Source organism: Pelobates fuscus, chromosome 8 (assembly GCF_036172605.1).
Source record: "Pelobates fuscus isolate aPelFus1 chromosome 8, aPelFus1.pri, whole genome shotgun sequence".
In the NCBI taxonomy this organism is placed as follows: Eukaryota; Metazoa; Chordata; class Amphibia; order Anura; family Pelobatidae; genus Pelobates; species Pelobates fuscus.
Genome location: NC_086324.1, coordinates 4,124,994 through 4,147,109, shown reverse-complemented (window position 1 = coordinate 4,147,109; position 22,116 = coordinate 4,124,994). Strand labels below are relative to the sequence as shown.

The following is a 22,116-nucleotide window of genomic DNA, read 5'->3' as shown; positions in this document are numbered from 1 at the left end:
CACATTTGCACCAGATTTTGCCAAGTGCTGGGGTTTTCTTCACTTCATTTGTTTGCTGTATAGAGCAGTTGGGATTATCCTGCCACAGATTATGTGGCCACAGGTACCTGGTGATAAAAAAGGAAAAAAGATGTCACCAGCCGGGGAGACTTTACTCCATGCCCCCTCATCTAGAAGGGTTTTTAAACAGTTTTAATACATACTGTGGGAGGGCGTCAGGACACGCCTGGCAGCAGGCTGTACTGGTTATGATACTTGGAGCGTTACGTTAAACATAATAAATAACTTAAAAGGATAATGTAGGTACTGTAACTGCTTCATCTCACTGAAGTGGTTATAGTGTCTGGAGCCCATCCTCTCGTGCTGCTTGGGTGACTGTGATTGGCTAAGAGTGTCAGCTGACCACATTTAGCCTATCACAGTGCCCATTGCTGCTAGAAGGAAGTGTGTAATCTCTGCCTTAGTCACACCTCCAGTGGGGGCAGAGCTATGGGAAACCAGGAACCCTCATTCAGTGTTAAACTGCTCAAAAATTATTTAAAACTGAATGGAAGGACAGCGCCAGGGGACTCCAGGCACTATAACCCCTTCAGTGAGATGAAATGGTTTAACACTGAATGGAGGGACAGCACCAAGGGACTGCAGGCACTATAACCACCTCAATGAAATGAAAGGGTTATGATGACTACAGTGTCCCTTTAACCCCTTAAGGACACACGACATGTGTGACATGTCATTATTCCCTTTTATTCCAGAAGTTTGGTCCTTAAGGGGTTAATTAAACTTAATAAACAACAATTAATTCAACTTAAATAATTAAACTAAATAACATAATTTTCAGTGTTTTTCAGATTCAAGAAGATGAATTCAGAATATAAAGTAATGATTTCAGAAGACATGTACAGACGGGCGTACGCCGTTAAGGCTGAGCTCAGTAATCTAATGCATGAGAAGTTCGGCTGTGTGATTGAACTGAAAGGACCAACTCTCTGGGCCGCTTCGTCTCAGTCTGAGCCTCCGTCTGTGTTTTATCAGAAGAAAAATGGTGACATTACAGTCAGCGTCTGGAAGGACGATATGACGCAGCAGGTTGTCGATGCTGTGGTCAATGCAGCCAATGAGAGGTTGGAGCATGCAGGGGGAATTGCTTTGGCATTGGCAAGAGCTGGGGGGCCGAGAGTGAAATCGGAGAGCAGAAGTTTTATTGAAAAATATGGACTAGTAAAAACGGGTTCTGTGGTCGTGACGTCTGGTGGGAAACTTCCCTGTAAACACATAATCCATGCGGTGGGACCCATGTGGTCTGAAAGGAATAGATCTCAGTGTCAAACTGAGCTCAAAGAAGTCATTAGGAATGTCTTATGTCATATCCTCAGAGACCCGAACATCAGATCCGTGTCCATTCCCGCTGTGAGCTCAGGGATCTTCGGCTTCCCTCTGGATAACTGTGCAGAGATTATTGTAAGAACCGTGCAGGAATTCTGTCAATGGGACAAATGCGATCATGTAAGAGAGATACGATTTGTGAACCACGATGATAAAACTGTCTCCGCCATGCGGCGCGCCTGTGAGAAAGTGTTGGGGCCAAGCGAAACTCTCAAAGGAAACTATGCTGCAGCTTTGGACCGCCACGGGCCACATTCTAGCCACCAGGGGCCATATTCTGCCCAGCAAGGGTCCTATTCTACCCGCCAAGAGACACATTCTAGCCGCCAGGGGCCACATTCTACCCACCATGGACCACCAGCTGTAGCATCCTTTAGTATAAATGGGTTGAACCTGTATCTTTCAACAGGATGCATTGAGGATCAGACAGTAAGTGTTACCTTATTTCATAATTGATACAAATTATATAAATAAATTCGACTCTGTCTGTGATATAGGTCCTCTATTGGCTGAAGGTTGAGGTAAAGAATTGTTATGGCATTTCCGTGTAACTCGTGTAAAGTGGAGCTGTCGCTGCTCTGATATTGGCAGAACCCATTATTCAACTCAAAATGAGTTGTGATTTTAAATAAGAAATATATTTTGTGTGCAGGTAAAGGGTAATCCAGACGTGGACCCCTTGCTCACGGTGCCTAGAGAGATATCCGCTATGCCTCACTGATGATGCCTAACAAGGCTGAAACGATTGTCTGGGGTTGCTGTGTCTCTCGTGCAGAGGGAACTTGCTGGCATTTCGGATCTGGACTACCCATATGGGTGGGACCAGTCTGATATGCTTCAGAGATGTTCTCTCTGTAATGGCACAAGATGAGCTAAAACCAGCTTGGGTCAGTCCCAGACCCTCTGACCATGAATAGTCCAGTCCCACACACTTTAACCATGAATAGTCCAGTCCCAGATGTTCTGATCATGAATAGTCCAGTCCCAGATGTTCTGATCATGAATAGTCCAGTCCCAGAGACTCTGACCATGAATAACTCAGCTTGAGATCTGAGCGGGGCCACACCGAAGGGCAGGCTATTTCAGTTGCTGTCCGTTCTCAGTATTCTCTTGCACCGTGTTTTTTTGCTCTCCAATAATTCTGCTTAATTTATTTTCCTCTCTCTACAGACTACAATCATTGTAAACTCGATCTCTGAAAGTCTGGATCTTTCTTTGGGACAGTTATCTAAAGCAATATTGAACAAGGCTGGTTATGAAATGCAGAAACACATTAATCAATTTAAATCTAAGCAAAATCACTCTGTGATCACTACATCTGGCTATAGATTGCTGAGTAGCTATGTGTACCATGTCATCCTACGAAGCTATGATATATACTACTCAAAGCAGGTAAGTTACTTGTTTTTTTTTATTTCATATACACTCCCCGTACTCCCTGTATACGCTGACTGTACTCCCTGTATACACTCCCCGGACTCCCTGTATACACTCCCAGGACTCCCTGTATACACTCCCAGGACTCCCTGTATACACTCCCAGGACTCCCTGTATACACTCCCAGAACTCCCTGTATACACTCCCAGGACTCCCTGTGTACACTCCCAGGACTCCCTGTGTACACTCCCAGGACTCCCTGTGTACACTCCATGTACTCCCTGTATATGCTCTCCGTACTCGTATATGCTCCATGTACTCCCTGTATGCACTCCCCGTACTCCCTGTATACGCTCTCCGTACTCCCTGTATACGCTCTCCGTACTCCCTGTATACGCTCTCCGTACTCCCTGTATAGTCCAGTCCCGGATGGTCTGACCATGAATAGTTTAGTCCCAGACGCTCTGACCATGAATAGTCCAGTCCCGGACGCTCTGACCATGAATAGTTTAGTCCCAGACCTTCTGACCATGAATAGTCCAGTCCCACACACTTTAACCATAAATTAGCCAGTCCTAGATGCTCTGACCATGAATAGTCCAGTCCCAGACGCTCTGACTGTAACGGATCGACGGGCACCCCGACTGGGTACCTCCGTTAAAGGATGCTCCTAGCGCTTCCTGAGGACTCCAAGCACTGCAGCAGACACCACAACCACCAAACCGGAGAAGCATACGAATGCTCTCAAGCATATGAATGCTGTAAACAGCTGAACAGGAAAAGCATACAATCATCTTACACTCCTGGCAATCAGCATACAATCCAATTCCCCCAATAACGAGACGACACTTTGTTTTGTGGGTCAAGCGGGAACTAACTGTACTGGCACATACAGCCTCTTTTATTCACAATCCACAAACATAGTACTGCCCACAGGGTTTTACAGAACAACCAATATCACACGTACATTACAGAAAGACACTCCCACACAAAATCCTCCCCTCTGCCTGTGATATGATTACTGAACACAATGGGTAATATAATTATCACAGGCAGAGAAATACAATTTTATAAGACATATCACAGGGATCCCAAAACATGCAATAACCCCATAAAAATATCCAAAATTCACCCAGATCCATTCAGTAGTTTGGAAGATACAGTTTAATGCAGATTCCACCGAACATATACAGATTATATAAAAAATAATTACTGTATAATGTGTCCCCTGTGTATAGTTTAAAACTACTGCACGATGTCTTTGTGTACCAAATACCGGTGAGATGGCGCCGTGTAGAAAAGTCCAAACAGTGTCTGTGAGTTAAAATGGCCGCCATCCATTGTTCTCACCATGTGCTTCATCCATTGTTCTCACCATGTGCCTCTGATAGATGAAATGGTAGCCACCCAGTAACTCCACAGTATGTCCCCAGATGGTTTTAAAGGGCCAGCAGCAGCATAATACAATACAATATGCCCAAATCTGTTATTTCAAGGGCCAAACCTCCCAGGGAGCATAATCACATGGCAAGAGGCTGGCAAGCAGTCCTCTCCAGGCACAAGTGGCGGGGCTGTTTCCGCCACACTGACCATGAATAACTCTGAACATGAATTGTCCAGCCCCAGACACTCTGACCAGGAATGGTTCAGTCCCACACACTTTAACCATGAATAGTCCAGTCCCAGAAACTCTGACCATTATTAATCCAGTCCCAGACACTCTGACCATGAAAAGTTCAGTCCCTGACGGTCTGACGATGAATAGAAACATAGAATGTGACGGCAGATGAAAACCATTCGGCCCATCTTGTCTGCCCAATTTTCTAAATACTTTCATTAGTCCCTGGCATTATCTTATAGTTAGGATAGTCTTATACCTATCCCACGCATGCTTAAACTCCTTTACTGTGTTAACCTCTACCACTTCAGCTGGAAGGCTATTCCATGCATCCACTACTCTTTCAGTAAAGTAATACTTCCTGATATTTTTAAACCTTTGTCCCTCTAATTTAAGACTATGTCCTCTTGTTGTGGTAGTTTTTCTTCTTTTAAATATAGTCTCCTCCTTTACTGTGTTGATTCCCTTTATGTATTTAAATGTTTCTATCATATCCCCCCTGTCTCGTCTTTCCTCCAAGCTATACATGTTAAGATCCTTTAACCTTTCCTTGTAAGTTTTATCCTGCAATCCATGAACCAGTTTAGTAGTCCTTCTCTGAACTCTCTCTATCAAAGTATCAATATCCTTCTGAAGATACGGTCTCCAGTACTGCGTACAATACTCCAAGTGAGGTCTCACCAGTGTACTGTACAATGGCATGAGCACTTTTCTACTGCTAATACCTCTCCCTATACAACCAAGCATTCTGCTAGCATTTCCTGCTGCTCGATTACATTGTCTGCCTACCTTTAAGTCATCAGAAATAATCACCCCTAAATCCCTTTCCTCAGATGTTGAGGTTAGGACTCTATCAAATATTCTGTACTCTGCCCTTGGATTTTTACGTCCAAAATGCATTTTCTTGCACTTATCCACATTAAATGTCAGTTGCCACAACTGACCATTTTTCTAGTTTACCTAAATCATTTGCCATTTGGCTTATCCCTCCTGGAACATCAACCCTGTTACATATCTTAGTATCATCAGCAAAAAGACATACCTTACCATCAAGACCTTCTGCAATATAACTAATGTCACTAATAGTTCAGTCCCAGGCGGTCTGACCTTAAATAGTCCAGTCCCAGACATCCTGACCATGAGTAGTCCAGTTCTATAAGCTCTGACCATGAATTGTCCAGTCCCATACACTCTGACCATGAATAGTCCAGTCCCAGACACGCTGACCATGAATAGTCCAGTCCCAGACACTCTGACCATGAATAGTCCAGTCCCAGACACTCTGACCATGAATAGTCCAGTCCCAGACGTCCTGACCATGAATAGTCCAATTCTATAAGCTCTGACCATGAATTGTCCAGTCCCAGACACTCTGACCATGAATAGTCCAGTCCCAGACACTCTGACCATGAATAGTCCAGTCCCAGACGTCCTGACCATGAATAGTCCAGTTCTATAGGCTCTGACCACGAATTGTCCAGCCCTAGACAGTCTGACCATGAATAATCCAGTCCCAGACGGTCTGACCATGAATAGTTCAGTCCCAGACGGTCTGACCATGAATAGTCCAGTCTCAGACGATCTGACTATGAATAGTCCAGTCCCAGACACTCTGACCATGAATAGTCAAGTCCCAGACGCTCTGATCATGAATAGTCCAGTCCCAGGTGGTCTGGATCCATATTAAATGGCAAGCAGTCAAGTCCCAGACGGTCTGACCATGAATATTTCAGTCCCAGACACTGAGAATTTGTGATCTGAACTCTGGATACATAAGTGTAATACGTGTATTAAACAAATTAAATTAAACAAAATGAAAAATAGGAAATAACAGGTAAAGTAGAAAATGAACGTGCTGTGCACGATTTATATTGCCAATATCGGCTCCTAAGGCACTAAATATATTATTTTATTATTTGTCATAGTGTTAAATTATACATTTATTTGCTTTAGAAGCAGTTACTTACGTTCTGCCATTACATCTACTACAGTCAATTATTTCTCATTGAAGAGAGTCTTGGTCCAAAAAAGGTACTGGTACTGTAAGGAGGTTCACCTGAGGGCACCCAGTGACATGGGAACAGGGAACTGTGGGTAACTTGGTGTGTTCATCGCCTGCCATGTGTAAAATTTATTAAAGTACCATTGAATGAGAAGAACTCGATATCTGGTCATTATGTGTCTTATTATACAATAACCAGAATCCTCTGATACACAGGCCATGACTGAAATGACTGAAGTGATTTATAAATGTTTGTTCATGGCACAATCTGACAATCACCCGTCCATCTCATTCCCCTGCCTGGGAATCGGGGCCCTGGGATTTCCCAAAGAGACTGTGGCTGAAACCATGACAAAAACCATTGTCAACTTCGCACGGGAAGCTGAACGCCGACTGGACGTCTGTATTGTCATTCACCCCAGTGACATTTCTATTTTAAAGGTACAGACTGGCAGAGTTTAATGTTAAGTGTGTTCATTACACACAATTAGATTTAAAGGTAAGGAGTCTGTTTATTACAATTAGATTTAAAGGTTGGTGTCTGTCTATTTCATACAGGGGGGTGAGGTTTAAAGGTAGGTGTCTGTTTATTACTCAGATGGATGAGATTTAAAGGTAGGTGTCTGTTATTGCACACAGACGGGTAAGGTTTGTAGGTAGTGTAGCGGAGCTCTCTGTACCCCGGTTGGGTACCTCCGTCAAGGATTATTTCCTAGCTGGAACCAGGAAAACCTCAGCACTTTTGTCCTAGTTGCCATGGCTTGACTGGGGTCCTCCTAGATCCTCTCCATCCTGGAACAGTATAGGGTACTAGCTGTATCTCCTTCCAGGGTCTGAACAACACACAGTGCTGGGAGCTGTAGTCTTTCCCCGCTGAATTCTCCACGAGCTGAGCAGTGATTATAGCCCTTTCCCCTCCCAGTAACTAGACGACACATAGTTCTGGGAGTACAACTGATTTTCATGAGCCTTTTATGCACAGACCCCAGCAGGGGATCACCATATAATACAAGCTCCTCCCAGAGATCTGGGCCTGGGAGATAATTGAGTTAAAGACCGGGAAGTTAATTATCTCCCAGGAACAGAGAGCCAAACACAAACGTACCCCAAAACATAAAAACATAAAGTAACCCCACATGTCCTACATCCCCAAACATCCCTAATCTGAATGCCCACGTTGTCCAAATAGCGCTCAGATCCATGCAGTGTAGGGGAATCACCACCTGGGCAAAGTTCTGACTGTCCACACACGTGGTCCTATACCCAAAATAGTTCCAACACAATGTGTGCTTTGGCCGGTCAACTTTTGAGAGCTCCTGGGGCCGAAATACGAGGTGCTTTGCCTGGCTTTCGGGGAGTGTTTGTTTCTCTTAGTCTCAGACACCTTCCCTCCAAAAAAGGCGCTCTCCTGGTGGGTCAGCAAGTGATACAAAACACCAGACCAAGTTGACTGGGAACCTAGCCATAAATGGTTCCATGACAATTGCGGCTAAGTACTGCTGAGGACCGTTCGCTGGTTAGTTCGCACAAACGATCCAAGGTGACTGGGAACCACAAAGTCCTCATGCCGAAAATAGTTCAATAGCGGTCATGGCTAAGTACCGCTGTGGACCGTTCGTGGGTTTGTGCAAACAGCCGCCAGGGAGCGAGCGTTCGGTTCAATACGTTAGAAGGGAAAGTGCCGAAACAGGGGCACCGAGGGAAAGCCGCTAAGAGCGGATGGGCAGGGCAACTTCTGAACGGGGTCTCAGACCCGGACCATAGTCGGTGGGCGGGAGGCCAGTTTCCACACTCCTCCAGGAGTTTGTGGCAAATGTTCGTGGGAAGGAGCATTTGTCACAGGTAGATGTCTGTTGTTACACACAGATGGGTAAGATTTAAAGGTAAGTAACAGTAAAGTTAAAGAGAGTTATTTGAGACTCAAAAAATGAGAATCAAAACTGGTTTTTAATGTATTACAAAATACTCAACAGTATAAGTATATCCCCTAACCCAACCATCAGCACTGGATATATACAATTGGAGGGAGGAAGCAGCCCCCCAATATTGGCATACAAGAATACAGTATCAAATGATACTATCCAATTAGTGTCTCCCACAAAATTAAAACAAAAAAGTTTTATTATAGTTCATATAAAATTAGATGGAGACAACAAAACTTGGAGCTAAGAAAAAAGTATATACATATATATATAGTATACCAAGTAGTTAATCAAGAAAGGAAGGAGTCTATGGGTGCCATAAGCCACTCCGCCAGGCCTGGCGATGATAGATCTCCAGGTCAGATTGAGTGGATAAATATGATACCAGTCAATATGTAGGTATACAGGGGGTTAATTTAGAAAAGACGTAAATGTCTCAATGACAGTGTATCCACCCTGTAGCTCCTAATTTAAACACATTGGTAATCATAAATTGAACTATCTCTCCTGAACATCAAAAGGAGGGGACTCTCACTGGAGAGATCAATGTTACAATATCTAGAGGAAGCAGATAAAGTTGGAGGTCAAAAGTATAGTCCCTATTACTCCTTAAGGATAAGCACCTTCAAGGGTGTTCTATACTATCCCTATTGAGAAGGGAGAGGTGACAGGCAGAGATTGCCTAAATATGTATCTGCAGCATATATAGAGGTCCATACACAGGGATATAATCCCTATCACTCCTGAAATAGACACCTTCAAGGGTGTTCTGTTCTATCCCTATAGGGAAGGTGGAGACAGCAGGCAAGGGTTACCTAAGATGTATATCTGTGACATAGATGAAAGTCCATAGAAATAGAGGTATATGCCCTGCAACTCCTAAAAAACACCTTCGAGGGTGTTCTATGCTGTCCCTATCAACAGGAGAGAAAAGACAAGTGGAGACAGCTAAATGGCTACAGGCGAGACTCCATCAGTGCTGAGAGTTAACGTGAATTTAAATCAAACACCTAGTGCTACCATAGTGACATACAGTGTAGAAATAAAGTTAAACAAAGTTGAAACCTGACGCGCGTTTCGGTGCGTCTAATGCACCTTCGTCAGGGGTTAAACGATACCTCGCCCCGCTAGTGGCTTTTAAATCCTTAGCTGCCAATCGAAATCCTCCTGAGGAGCTTATCCAGATTCCCTTTTCTTTGATCAAGTTAATCAACTCAATGCCCAAAAATTTGAGTACTGTGTGGTCACCTTGATGGAAGTTTTTTACATGCCTAGATACCGTAGTTTCAATGTGTCTACTAGTTTTAATGGAATTTAGATGTTCCAGGATCCGTCTTTTAAAGGGCCTGAAAGTTTTCCCTACATATAGTAGGTTGCATTGGCATTTAATCAAGTATACCTGTCCTTTAGAATTGCAATTAAAAAAGGAGTTTGGATAAAAAGTCTCAGTTTGGTCGCTATTGTGAAAGCTTTTTGAATCTCTGCAGATGGAGTCACAGGCTTTACATCGGCCGCATTTATATGTCCCCTGGAGTTTATTAGAGAGCCAATGAGTTGTGATTGTCTTAGATTGTTTAAAATGGCTGTGTACAAGGGCATCTTTGATGTTCTTTCCCCTCCGTGCTATGAGTGCTGCATTTGGAGGGAGAATTTGTTTTAGATGCACGTCTTGTTTAGAATCTGAAGCTTTTTTAGGTAAAGGTGATGGTACAATTGCTCCGACGAACAAGACTTCAAAATAAAAGCTAGAGAGTTACGTACAATGTTCAGAGCCAAGGGATACCCACATAAATGTCTGAAACGAGCCTATCATCGAGCGCTCTTAACAGATAGGGAAGATTTGATTAAAGATGTACCATCACCTTTACCTAAAAAAGCTTCAGATTCCAAACTCCTGAGAGTCATTGCAACGTATGACGCTGGCTGGGAACCAGTTAAATCTATTTTAAATAGATACTGGCCCCTGCTTAAACAAGACGTGCATCTAAAATAAATTCTCCCTCCAAATGCGGCACTCATAGCACGGAGGGGAAAGAACATCAAAGATGCCCTTGTACACAGCCATTTTAAACAATCTAAGACAATCACAACTCATTGGCTCTCTAATAAACTCCAGGGGACATATAAATGCGGCCGATGTAAAGCCTGTGACTCCATCTGCAGAGATTCAAAAAGCTTTCACAATAGCGACCAAACTGAGACTTTTTATCCAAACTCCTTTTTTAATTGCAATTCTAAAGGACTGGTATACTTGATTAAATGCCAATGCAACCTACTATATGTAGGGACAACTTTCAGGCCCTTTAAAAGACGGATCCTGGAACATCTAAATTCCATTAAAACTAGTAGACACATTGAAACTACGGTATCTAGGCATGTAAAAAACTTCCATCAAGGTGACCACACAGTACTCAAATTTTTGGGCATTGAGTTGATTAAACTTGATCAAAGAAAAGGGAATCTGGATAAGCTCCTCAGGAGAAGAGAGTGTTTTTGGATCTATCGCCTGGACACTCTATCCCCTGTGGGCCTCAATGAAGGTTTCTCGTATTCTCCCTTCATTAATGATTCCTGATAACCCACAATACTATCCCTATATTACATTAGTGATCTCTGATAACTAATAATGCCATCTATGTATTATAAGAACTTTTTACAGTAATACTAATCTTCTGATCTACAAACACTTTAAGTTTCTTTTATTTTGTTTCATGAGTGAACATCACTAATTTAATTTTTCTGGACGATACCCCCAAGACCTCTAGTGGTACTTCCCCCTCCTCTCCCTTGTCAAATTCCAACTTTTCCTCGGAATTTATGCACAATTGAAAGATTTAATATATAGAAGCTATCTGTATATATAATATAAGCTATATCATACCAAACAAAGACTATTTCCTATGAACTTTGTTTGCTCCTTTGAATAAACAGTATATACAGCAGTTTACATGCATCTGTGTATCTTTGAATTATAGCAAGATTTAGGTTCTTCACTGAATGATCTGCACACCTAGTGATGTAGAATTATTAAAAAAACCTTATTGTACTTGTATTCAATTATTGCACTAACTCCATTTTAACCTTATACTGTGACAATCCTCCATTTTGTCCTCCTAACCTGACTTGTTCATTTTAAAATTACATTACATGACAGTATTTCTCAGCACATCTAATACAATAGACAAGGACAGTATTCTCCATAAGGATATGACTAACCCAGGAACTGTTGAATTTCCCCTAACTTGCAACATAATATAATTTAAAGGCCATGAGAACACAGTAGTAATGAAATGTTCTATTCATAAGAGACCTTGCACCTAACCACGAGATTTGACATCACCGACCGAGTAAAATGACGCTCAAGACCCCTTGTCCCCCACCCGTGTCCGGAAAAGTACCACCTCTTGGTGGGTGGACACGGAACTAACCACTTAGCTTTTGGTCCAATTAATTATATTGATAGGTGGACACTAACCCAGACACTTAACAATTAATCCAATTAATGATGTTTATTCACTGATATCTTGATAATCAATGATGACGAAAATGTCTCTTAAAAGGGCCTGCGCGCCCTCTGATTCTGCACTTGCCAATAAATTTCCTCGAAGTTATTTTAACCTGAACTCCGTGTGTCAGACTGAATTACTTCAGCGTATATACGCAATTCAATTCTCTTTAATTTGGACAGGAACAGATAGACACTTAAACATTTTGGTTTACTGAAAAAGTACCATAACAACTTTGGCGCCCGAACAGGGACCCCGGGCTATGTCTGGCCGGTGAGCCGTCCTAAGGAAGACAAGGGTGGACGGAGGAATCCAGGGGGAAGGAAAGGGAGACTGATCACCTCCAGTTACACGGTAGAGACTTCTGCAGAGCCACCGGTACGTTCCGGCCCCTTTGATTGACCCGTCCACGTGTCTGTGACTGCTTCCCGGGAGGACATCAAAGACAGGTAATATCTTGCCCGGAGTCTTATTACCCATTTGTTACCTGCATTTAGTCTATCTGTTACCTGGGTGTGTCTAGTTTGGTTGCCCGGGCTGAATGTTTATTTGTTTCCCCTTTTTGGGATAAAGGGGGGGGTGGACCCATGGTAGTTTGTTTGAGGGTCCTGTGTTTGTCTGTCTTCCCTTTTTTGGGATAAAGAGGGGGGTGGACCCGAGGGGTTTGCCTGGAGTCCTGTTGCCTGTTTTACTCCTTTTAGGAGCCACGTGTTTGTGGCTGTAGGGAAAAAGGGGGGTTGACCTGTGGATGTGTTCCTGGGGGTCTTCTTTGCCTGTTTACTTCTTTTAGGAGCCTCGTGGCTGTGGCTGTAAGGAAAAAGGAGTTTGTGGAATTGTGGGATCTGTGTAGAATCATAGTTTCCTGTGATCCAATTTTGTGGCACTTTGATAGCCTAGCTAGCTTCACTGTGCGCTTTCGGACCATCCAGCTCTAGTTGAGTTGGGGACGTCCTGACCCGGACCATCCAGCTCTAGTTGAGTTGGGGACGTCCTGACCCGGACCCTTCGGCTCTAGTTGAGTTGAAAGGTCCACTGATTATTTTAACTGTGATAGGAGACTTAGCCTTGTGGCAGGGGACTCAGTTTCCTGGGGGGATTCAGGCAGGCATTGCTTGTTTTCCGCATCACGTGGTAGTGAGACTTATAGAGTGGGTTTTATAAGGGCACTACGGGAGTGAGGGTGGCGTGGCCACTTTAAGTGGGCTGCTGTAACGAGGGAGGCTAGAAAGGATTTCGGACCGGTGTTAGCTGTTATCCTTGGCCGCTGGTAGTGAGACTTGAGGAAGTCATTCTCCGAGCGGGGACACTACGAGGTTGAGAAAGGTGACTTTGGAGTAAGCACATGTAGAAAGAAAGGGATTACTGTTGATTTCATTTGAACTGTGATGCATGCACTGTATTTCAACTGTACTGTTGTCTTGTTTGTTTAATGTGGAGTCATTTAAACTCCTGTATCTGTCTCTAAGGATTTTCCTTCCCTTACTCTTTACCTTTTCTACACTTCCTGTACTATTGTACTATCCACTCCCATTCCTCTTAATAGAGAAGTGATTGGTCACACACTTCTCACCTCGCTCCAATCCGTGTCTACCACCCCGGGTAGGCGGATTCAGTGACTAGTCTACGTTTTGGGAAGACGCACTTGAGAAAGACCCACGATTCTCAGGTGGCAGTCGAGCATTGTAGACGTTCTGGTTCAATTTTCCTTATCTTTCCCTATATCTGGGACGCTGGTGTAGGGGAGAAGGGATTATGGGGCAGGATTTAGGTAAGCCCAGTAAGGGCTGGTTAGCATGTGATTTAGTTGATGACAGAGAGGGTGAGGAGATGGTTAAAGGTGTTGAAAAGATTGCAAAAGTTTGTAAAATTGCTGTGCCGACATGTGGTAGATTACAACCAGAAAGTTGGCGTAGATTGTTGATGGAAAAGAAAGGCAAGCTTGCAAATTATAATTTATTAAAAACAGCTGAAGCATGGTACAGAGTAGCAAAGGCTATTCAGCAAGAAGGTTGGGTTGAGGAAGAAATAATTCACAAGGGTGTGAAATTGTTTGTGTACCATAATAATTGTGTTGCTGGGGCTCTTCCTCAGCCAGCGCCCCAAAATGGCGCCCGGGGGATGTCTATCCCAAAGGTCCAGTCAGCAATGGGAGATTGCCAGCTGACTATGTATCCCACTCCCAATCCTCCCAATCCCCATCCCGTCACCTCTCCCGTTTGCCCGGTCCTAAATTCTGATGGATCCTACTTTTCCCCTTCTCCTTCCCTAACATTCCCATCATCCTCATCCATCCCCAAGCCACCTTCTGAGTCTAATGCTAACATCTCATCTGCCATTCCTTCCTCACACTTTGTCTCCGTAGATAATCCTACCCTCCCATCTGCATCTGCCCAGTTCACTAACCCCTCCTCTCCTGCCACTGTCAATCTTGCTGATCCCACCCCGGCTCCTCCTTCTTCACCCGCCTCTACTGACTCTTCTCCACCCTCTCCCTCGCCCGCCCCGACCACAGCCCAGGTTCCCACCCCCTCTGCTAATCCCTCCCCAACCTCACTGCCCACTCCAGGTTCCGCCCCAACCCCCACCCAAATGGCCTGGCCATACCCCTTCCCATACCCCTATCCTCACTGGCCATACCCCTTTCCCCAAGCCACTCCCCAGGTTCCGGTCATGCCCAGTCCGGTTCAGTCTGCCCCGGATGTGCCCACATCCAACATGGCCGCCACGTCTTCCCTTAACCCCAATGCAACTTCCTTCCCCGCCTCCAATATGGCGGCCCCCAGCCATTCAGCACCCCTGATGCCGGTGCTTCCCGGTGATTACCGGTCCCAAGATTATGACCCAATGGCAACTCCCGCCTCCGGAGCTCCCTCCTATCCCCCGGCCCTGTCTCCTCAGGTGATCCCCTCACGCAGAAGGTCCCAGATAATAGAGCTAGATGAGGGAGAGGATGACAGGCTGTCCCAGGTTTCAATGGAGGCTGCGAGAGCCCACCGTTCTATTGAAGATCCCTTCGGCCATCAGGGTCGGGGAGAACAGGCCCCTCCTAAATATGTCGCTTTTAACCCCACACAAGCTAGTGCTTTAATGAAATCTCTCCCTGACCCAGAGAAACAGCCTATGCCTTTTTACCGAGGGATAGTTCAGATACAAAAGACTTATTCCGCCGCCTGGCGTGACCTACTGAGCATTTGTGCTATTAAAGCAGGGGATGCATATTGGCCCAGCATGGCCCGCCACCTCAGTACAGATCTGCTTACAAGTGATGTTGATTATCCCTCCGGAGTAACCTTTTGCAATCAATTGAGAGATTGGGCTAAGGATAAACTTGCAGATCAAGCTGCTGGCCTTACTGATGTTGTGCAAGACAAAGGAGAATCAGTGGAAAGGTTTCATGCAAGATTATATCAAATGTTTACAGATTTGGGATTTGATCTCACTGACAAAATTCATTCACAAATGCTATCAGGTGCGTTTGTCCAAGGTGTTAAAGATTCCATACGCAAGGGAATCATTGCTGCACGCCCTGAATACAAGGTTGTTCCCCTAGATACGTTACTCCTAGTTGCTAGAGGTTTGGAATCTGCCCAAACCCCCAGAAGACCCAATTCAGCTCCTCTCATGGTGGCCCGTGCCACCCCCATCACCCCTGGCACCAAGGGTGTCAAGTTAGAGGACGTATCATGTTTTAATTGTGGGGCTAAGGGACACTACAGAAGTGACTGTCCAGAACCCAAAAGGGAACCGGGGGAGCCCAAAAAGTTTCCTACAGGGGAGCCCAAAAAGTTTCCCAAGCCTGCCCCGGCCCCTAAGACCATGAAAACGGTTCCAATTGTTGAGGAACCAGATGATGATTAGGAAATTGGCAAACCTGTGTCATTAACCCCTGTCATGGCAGTGTTTACAGGGGATAAGGGAGGGGGGCCACTTGCCACAGTAACTTTACCCATTGAAGGCCAACCTACCACATTTCTTATTGACACAGGCGCAGCCCGAAGTGTTCTCAGAGAACAAGACCTGCCAGACCCATCTTTCTTGTCAAGTATTGATGTCTCCTGTGTTGGAGTGGATGGCCAACCGAGACACAGTCCTCTAACAACCCCTCTGCGGGTTGGCACAAGCTTACTTGCTCGTTTTGTAGTTTCCTCCACATGCCCAATTAACCTGTTAGGCGCTGATGTCCTTTCACGCCTACAGGCGTCTATAACCTTCACTCCAGATGGACAGGTAGAAATGTCTACACCTCTATCTGTTTCTGACACTTCAGCCCTGTGCTCCATACCTTTGATGCTGCAATTAGATATATCCAATGAGCAAGCAGCAGAACCTAGGTCCAATTTCCCAGATGAGTTAAAAACTCAGGTGCCTGCTAAGTTATGGTCCTCAGGCCCAGAGGATATAGGTCATCTAAATGTCCCACCTGTGGTGGTTAAGCTTATCCCAGGAGCTAAGTTACCAAGGAAACCACAATATCCTCTAAAACCAGCACAGGCTGCAGCCATTTCTATTCACATCAAAGCGCTCCTGGAAAAGGGTGCTTTAGTGGAGTGTAAATCAGAATGTAATACTCCATTATTTCCTGTGAAGAAAAAGACTCTAAAAGGTGAGCCAGTAAAGTACAGGATGGTTCAGGATCTCCGTGCAGTCAATGAAGCCACTGTCCTGGACACTCCTCTTGTACCAAACCCCCATACCCTGCTCTCTGGCGTCCCACCTTCTGCAAAATACTTCACAGTCATTGATCTAGCTAATGCCTTTTTCAGTGTTCCACTAGATCCATCCTGTCAATACCTGTTCGCTTTCACCCATGAAATGCAACAATATACATGGACTGTCATGCCCCAAGGGGCACAAAATTCTCCAAGTCAATTTGCCAAAGCCATGTGTACTATTCTTGACCCATGGCAAGCTGAACATCCAGAAGTTGTTTTACTCCAGTATGTGGATGATTTGTTGCTCTGTGGAGATGATATACCCACTACTGAAAAATGTTCAATCAGTCTGCTTTGCTATTTGGCAGAACAAGGATGCAAAGCTTCACTTCTCAAGCTGCAATTCTGTCAACCTTCTGTGATTTTCCTTGGACATTGTCTATCTCAAGGTACCAGACATCTCACTCGGGACCGAGTCAGAACAATTCTGGACATTCAACCCCCAAGGACTTCAAAATCTCTTCATGCCTTCTTAGGCCTCATTTCCTACTGCAGAGCATGGATCCCAGAGGCCTCTCTGCTTATGCAACCTCTCTACGATGCACTCAAGTCAGATCCATTCGGCCTGACCAACGAAGCTCTGGACAATTTCAAATCTCTTAAGCGTGCCATTGCTTCTGCTCCTGCCTTGGGCCTACCTGACTACTCAAAACCTTTCAAATTATTTGTCTCTGAAAGACAAGGCCACGCAACAGGAGTTCTCACCCAAACTAATGACTTAAGAGGCCGCCAGAGGCCTATTGGATATTTCTCATGTCAACTGGACATTGTGGCCAGAGGGACCCCTTCCTGTCTCAGGGCTGTTTTTGCTGCAAGAGAGCTCATAGAAAGAACCTCAGACCTGGTCCTTGGCCACCCCCTGGTTGTTTTGGCCCCTCATGACATTTCTGCCATCATCAACCAAGTCCAGCTCAAGCACGTGTCTCCAGCCAGACACCTACGCCTGCAATGCCATCTTCTTCTACCTGACAACATTTCCATCCAAAGATGTCAAGTTCTTAACCCTTCCACTCTTCTTCCACTCCCTGAGGGGGGTATCTATTATGGATTTATCACAGATGAAACCTACATTTACCTGCTTTGTGGATGTATCAAGAAAGTCATGCATCCACATTTGACATTTTATGAAGATGAAAAGCCTCTCTGTGAAGGCCCAGATTACGCCTTCTGTACCATGTGGTACAAACCAGACATTACTCCCGAGCCTTGCTATGAAGATGAGCTCTACCATTGGACTGATGTTAAGCTCACTGCTCAAGATTTCTATTGTGACTCTGAAGGCAATAGCATGGTCTTGGTCCAATTACCTCAACAACTTAACTACCTTTACCGCCATAGGGATACTGCTATCCCACATATTCCTGTTACCAAATTGAAGACAAAGTCATGGAATGATCTTGGGCCCATGGCAAAGTTATGGGCCACCATGGATGAAGAACAGCTACAGGAAAATGGTATTGTCAAATACCCAACAACTGACCTTCTGGAAGCATGGCCACGCCACTTCCTAGAAAAAGAATTTAAAGACCTAGTTATAACAAATGACTATGACCCAGAAACTCCTCATGACTGTTTCGAACAGATGAAAATGGAAACAGTACACTTACCAACTGTGCATGAGAATCCATTACCGGATCCGGATTTTACTCTGTTTGTGGATGGTTCAAGGTATGCTGATGAAGAAGGAAAATACCATACAGGATATGCCGTAACCACAACAGAGGAAGTTCTCAAGTCATCACCTCTACCGCCAGCAATGTCTGCGCAAGAAGCTGAATTGCAAGCCCTGACTTCAGCATGCAAGATTTCCAAGGGAAAGCGTGCCAACATCTATACAGATTCAAGATATGCTCTGGGTGTGGCACATGACTTCGGCCTCATTTGGAAGACAAGAGGATTTCTTACCACTGCCGGTACACCAGTCAAACACAGCTCTGCAATCAAGGAACTAATGGATGCCCTCCTACTCCCTGAAGAAGTGGCCGTTTTGAAAGTAAAGGCACATGGGAAATTGGATTCAGATGAAGCAAAGGGCAACCATTTAGCTGACCAGGCTGCTAAGCAAGCGGCCAGAGATTTGCAGGAAGTGGATGAAGAAGTGTCCGGTCAAGAAGAAGAAGTTCCTATCTTTACCTTGCAAACTCTTCCTACTGACCTAAGAATTTTGCGAGAACAACAAGCTGCAATTACCCCCGAAGAAATCCAGAAATGGAAGAAGAAAGGAGCTGTCCTAAAGGACGGAATTTACTACAACAATTCTAAATTTTGCCTTCCAAGAAGCTTATACCCAGCAGTTGTCCAATGGGCCCATGGGCCTGCACATCTGTCAAAAGACCTAATGGCCGCCCTCATTCAAAAATATTATGAAGCACCTGGAATCACAACCCTGATCAACAGCTTCTGCAGGGCCTGTGTCATTTGTGCAAAATGTAATCCAGGAAGACCAATCAAGGTGCCTGCAAAGCACCTAGCAAAACCCATGTACCCATTCCAGAGAATTCAAATTGATCATATCCAAATGCCCAAGAGTGGGTCTCATGAATATGCACTAGTAATAGTGGACATGTTCTCAGGCTGGCCAGAAGCCTACCCTGTAGCCAATATCACTGCAAAAACAACCGCAAGACGCCTACTTACAGACATTGTATGTAGATTTGGACTTCCAGAAGTCATTGAAAGTAATTAAGGCCCAGCAAGTAGCCATCACTAAAGATGCTAGTGGGTACACCTTCTGGTATAATTCATCATGTACCCGTGTGGCTACCTATACCTTTGATTATTGTGACATCGTAGAATGCCCATTCACTACAACACAGATCCAGAATATCTATAGAGATATCCCTCATGCAAAAGATCCATATGTTTGTGTAGTTGACAAACAATGGGGACATGATTGTGGCCATTGGGGGGCGGCGGGATGGAATGCCGGGCCTTCCTGGGGCTACAAGCCAAAAAGTGCCTTATCTAAAGTAGATGATCATGGTAGGTCCCTCCTTCAAAGAATGACTCTGAGAAAGCCTGGAGGAGGCACACCAATGAAATTAATTCTTAATGTTGAACATCCAAGCCCAACAGATGCAGACCAGTATGTATTGGGAATGTACTGGAAAAAGGGCCACTATACTAAATTAGGGCATTTCTACCTTAAAGATATGTGTAATTCCCCTGAGTGGCGAGGAGCTACTCATATGGTCACAAACCCATTAAAACCACACATCCAGTCCTTTAAGGACATGATGGCCATTGCTAACCCCACCTTTGAAGATACTATGGCCGCTGAAACAGGTTTTAATGATGTTAACCTATGGTTAGAATGGATGAAATATAATGCCAACAAACATAACCGAACCGCATGCTATGTGTGTGGTGGTGCCCGGCCTCATCTGGGCACTGTACCTTTAACCCTGCCAGTAAATGAAGAAAATTGCATTTTAAGTCTTTTTGCCTACCAATATAATTTCAACAGGTCTCAATGTCAAGCATGGACAACGGAGTATCCTCTTATAGCCAAAAATGTAAGACCTCCTCATGGTGTTACTGTATATAAAGGTAATTACACTTGCTATGCCAAACATGATGGGATTGGTAAATTTGTGGGTAACTTTCGCGCAGGTTATTGTAGTACATATAGAACTGTTCCTGTACGTTTGCTGCAGCAGCACACTAGGTCACTGGGAGATATTTACTGGTTGTGTGGGGATTTACAGTTAAGATCCAGAATGGACACAGAGTGGTGGGGGGAGTGTACATTGGCCAAGGCCATTATGCCTATACACATTATTTCTGACACACACACCAACACCCATGAGTCCAGTCACACTAAGGCCAAGCGTGAAGCCCCAGTAAAAGGAAGTTTTGACCCTCACATTTACATTGATGCCATTGGGGTGCCTAGGGGGGTACCCAATGAATTTAAAGCAAGAGATGAAGTTGCTGCAGGATTTGAATCAATTTTTACCATAGTTACTGCAAACAAGAACTTAAATTGGATAAACTACATTTATTACAATCAACAGCGTTTTGTTAATTACACCAGAGATGCCCTCCAGGGATTAGCCGAACAATTGCAGGCAACATCCCAAATGGCCTTCCAAAATAGAATAGCCCTGGATATGATCCTAGCCGAAAAAGGAGGGGTATGTAAAATTTTGCCCGACACCATGACATGTTGTACCTACATCCCAGAAAACACAGGTCCTAATGGTAAAGTTACATTAGCCATAGCAAAATTAAATGACCTCTCAGAAGAATTAAAAAGGAATTCTGGGATAAAAGATCCCTGGGACAGATGGTTTAGTTGGATGACAGGTTGGAAAAAGGCTTTAATGTATATTGGTATGGCAATACTAATTTCTTTTTTTATCTTTGCTCTTCTCTTTTGTTGTGTCTTCCCCTGCCTAAGGAAAGCTCTCACGAAGACTATTGACCAAGCGGCACCCACTTTCACACTACTTGATGTTTATGACCAAGATTTCCAGGATCTCAACTCACCCTGTTTGCCGCTGCAATCCATCCCTTTTGATGATAAAGTGCAGGAATTCTAGGAAGGGACTAACTTAGGGACAGCATCTGTCAGTGAATGGTAAAGACCCCGTGTTGGAGAAGTGGTGGATTAGCTGCCATGGGATACCCATGGGTGTGAAGTGTTCGAGAGCCATACTGACGGATGAGTTAGCCTATCAGGGTCAGAACTAGGGACAGCCTTGCACTTTGCATTAACACCTAGCTAGCGGCCACAGGGTTTCTGTGCCTTTGGGTTAACACGTCTTCCTGGTACTAACTTAATAAAGTTTTATCTCTTAGAATCTAACATTTCATAGGGGGGACTGATGTAGAATTATTAAAAAAACCTTATTGTACTTGTATTCAATTATTGCACTAACTCCATTTTAACCTTATACTGTGACAATCCTCCATTTTGTCCTCCTAACCTGACTTGTTCATTTTAAAATTACATTACATGACAGTATTTCTCAGCACATCTAATACAATAGACAAGGACAGTATTCTCCATAAGGATATGACTAACCCAGGAACTGTTGAATTTCCCCTAACTTGCAACATAATATAATTTAAAGGCCATGAGAACACAGTAGTAATGAAATGTTCTATTCATAAGAGACCTTGCACCTAACCACGAGATTTGACATCACCGACCGAGTAAAATGACGCTCAAGACCCCTTGTCCCCCACCCGTGTCCGGAAAAGTACCACCTCTTGGTGGGTGGACACGGAACTAACCACTTAGCTTTTGGTCCAATTAATTATATTGATAGGTGGACACTAACCCAGACACTTAACAATTAATCCAATTAATGATGTTTATTCACTGATATCTTGATAATCAATGATGACGAAAATGTCTCTTAAAAGGGCCTGCGCGCCCTCTGATTCTGCACTTGCCAATAAATTTCCTCGAAGTTATTTTAACCTGAACTCCGTGTGTCAGACTGAATTACTTCAGCGTATATACGCAATTCAATTCTCTTTAATTTGGACAGGAACAGATAGACACTTAAACATTTTGGTTTACTGAAAAAGTACCATAACACTAGTACATATGTGCACCTTTGAATCATAATAAGATATGTCT

General features: G+C 44.2%; 1 protein-coding gene across 1 annotated transcript in view; it reads left to right on the top strand.

The window, feature by feature from the left end:
• Positions 1-22,116, top strand: part of PARP9 (poly(ADP-ribose) polymerase family member 9) — a 74,794-nt gene that overhangs the window by 40,774 nt on the left and 11,904 nt on the right. The window contains exons 2-4 of the mRNA XM_063428694.1: positions 842-1,815; positions 2,557-3,078; positions 6,600-6,824. Of these exons, the coding sequence (XP_063284764.1) occupies positions 862-1,815; positions 2,557-3,078; positions 6,600-6,824 (1,701 nt within the window). The 5' untranslated portion in view covers positions 842-861. The remainder of the gene's footprint in view (positions 1-841; positions 1,816-2,556; positions 3,079-6,599; positions 6,825-22,116) is intronic.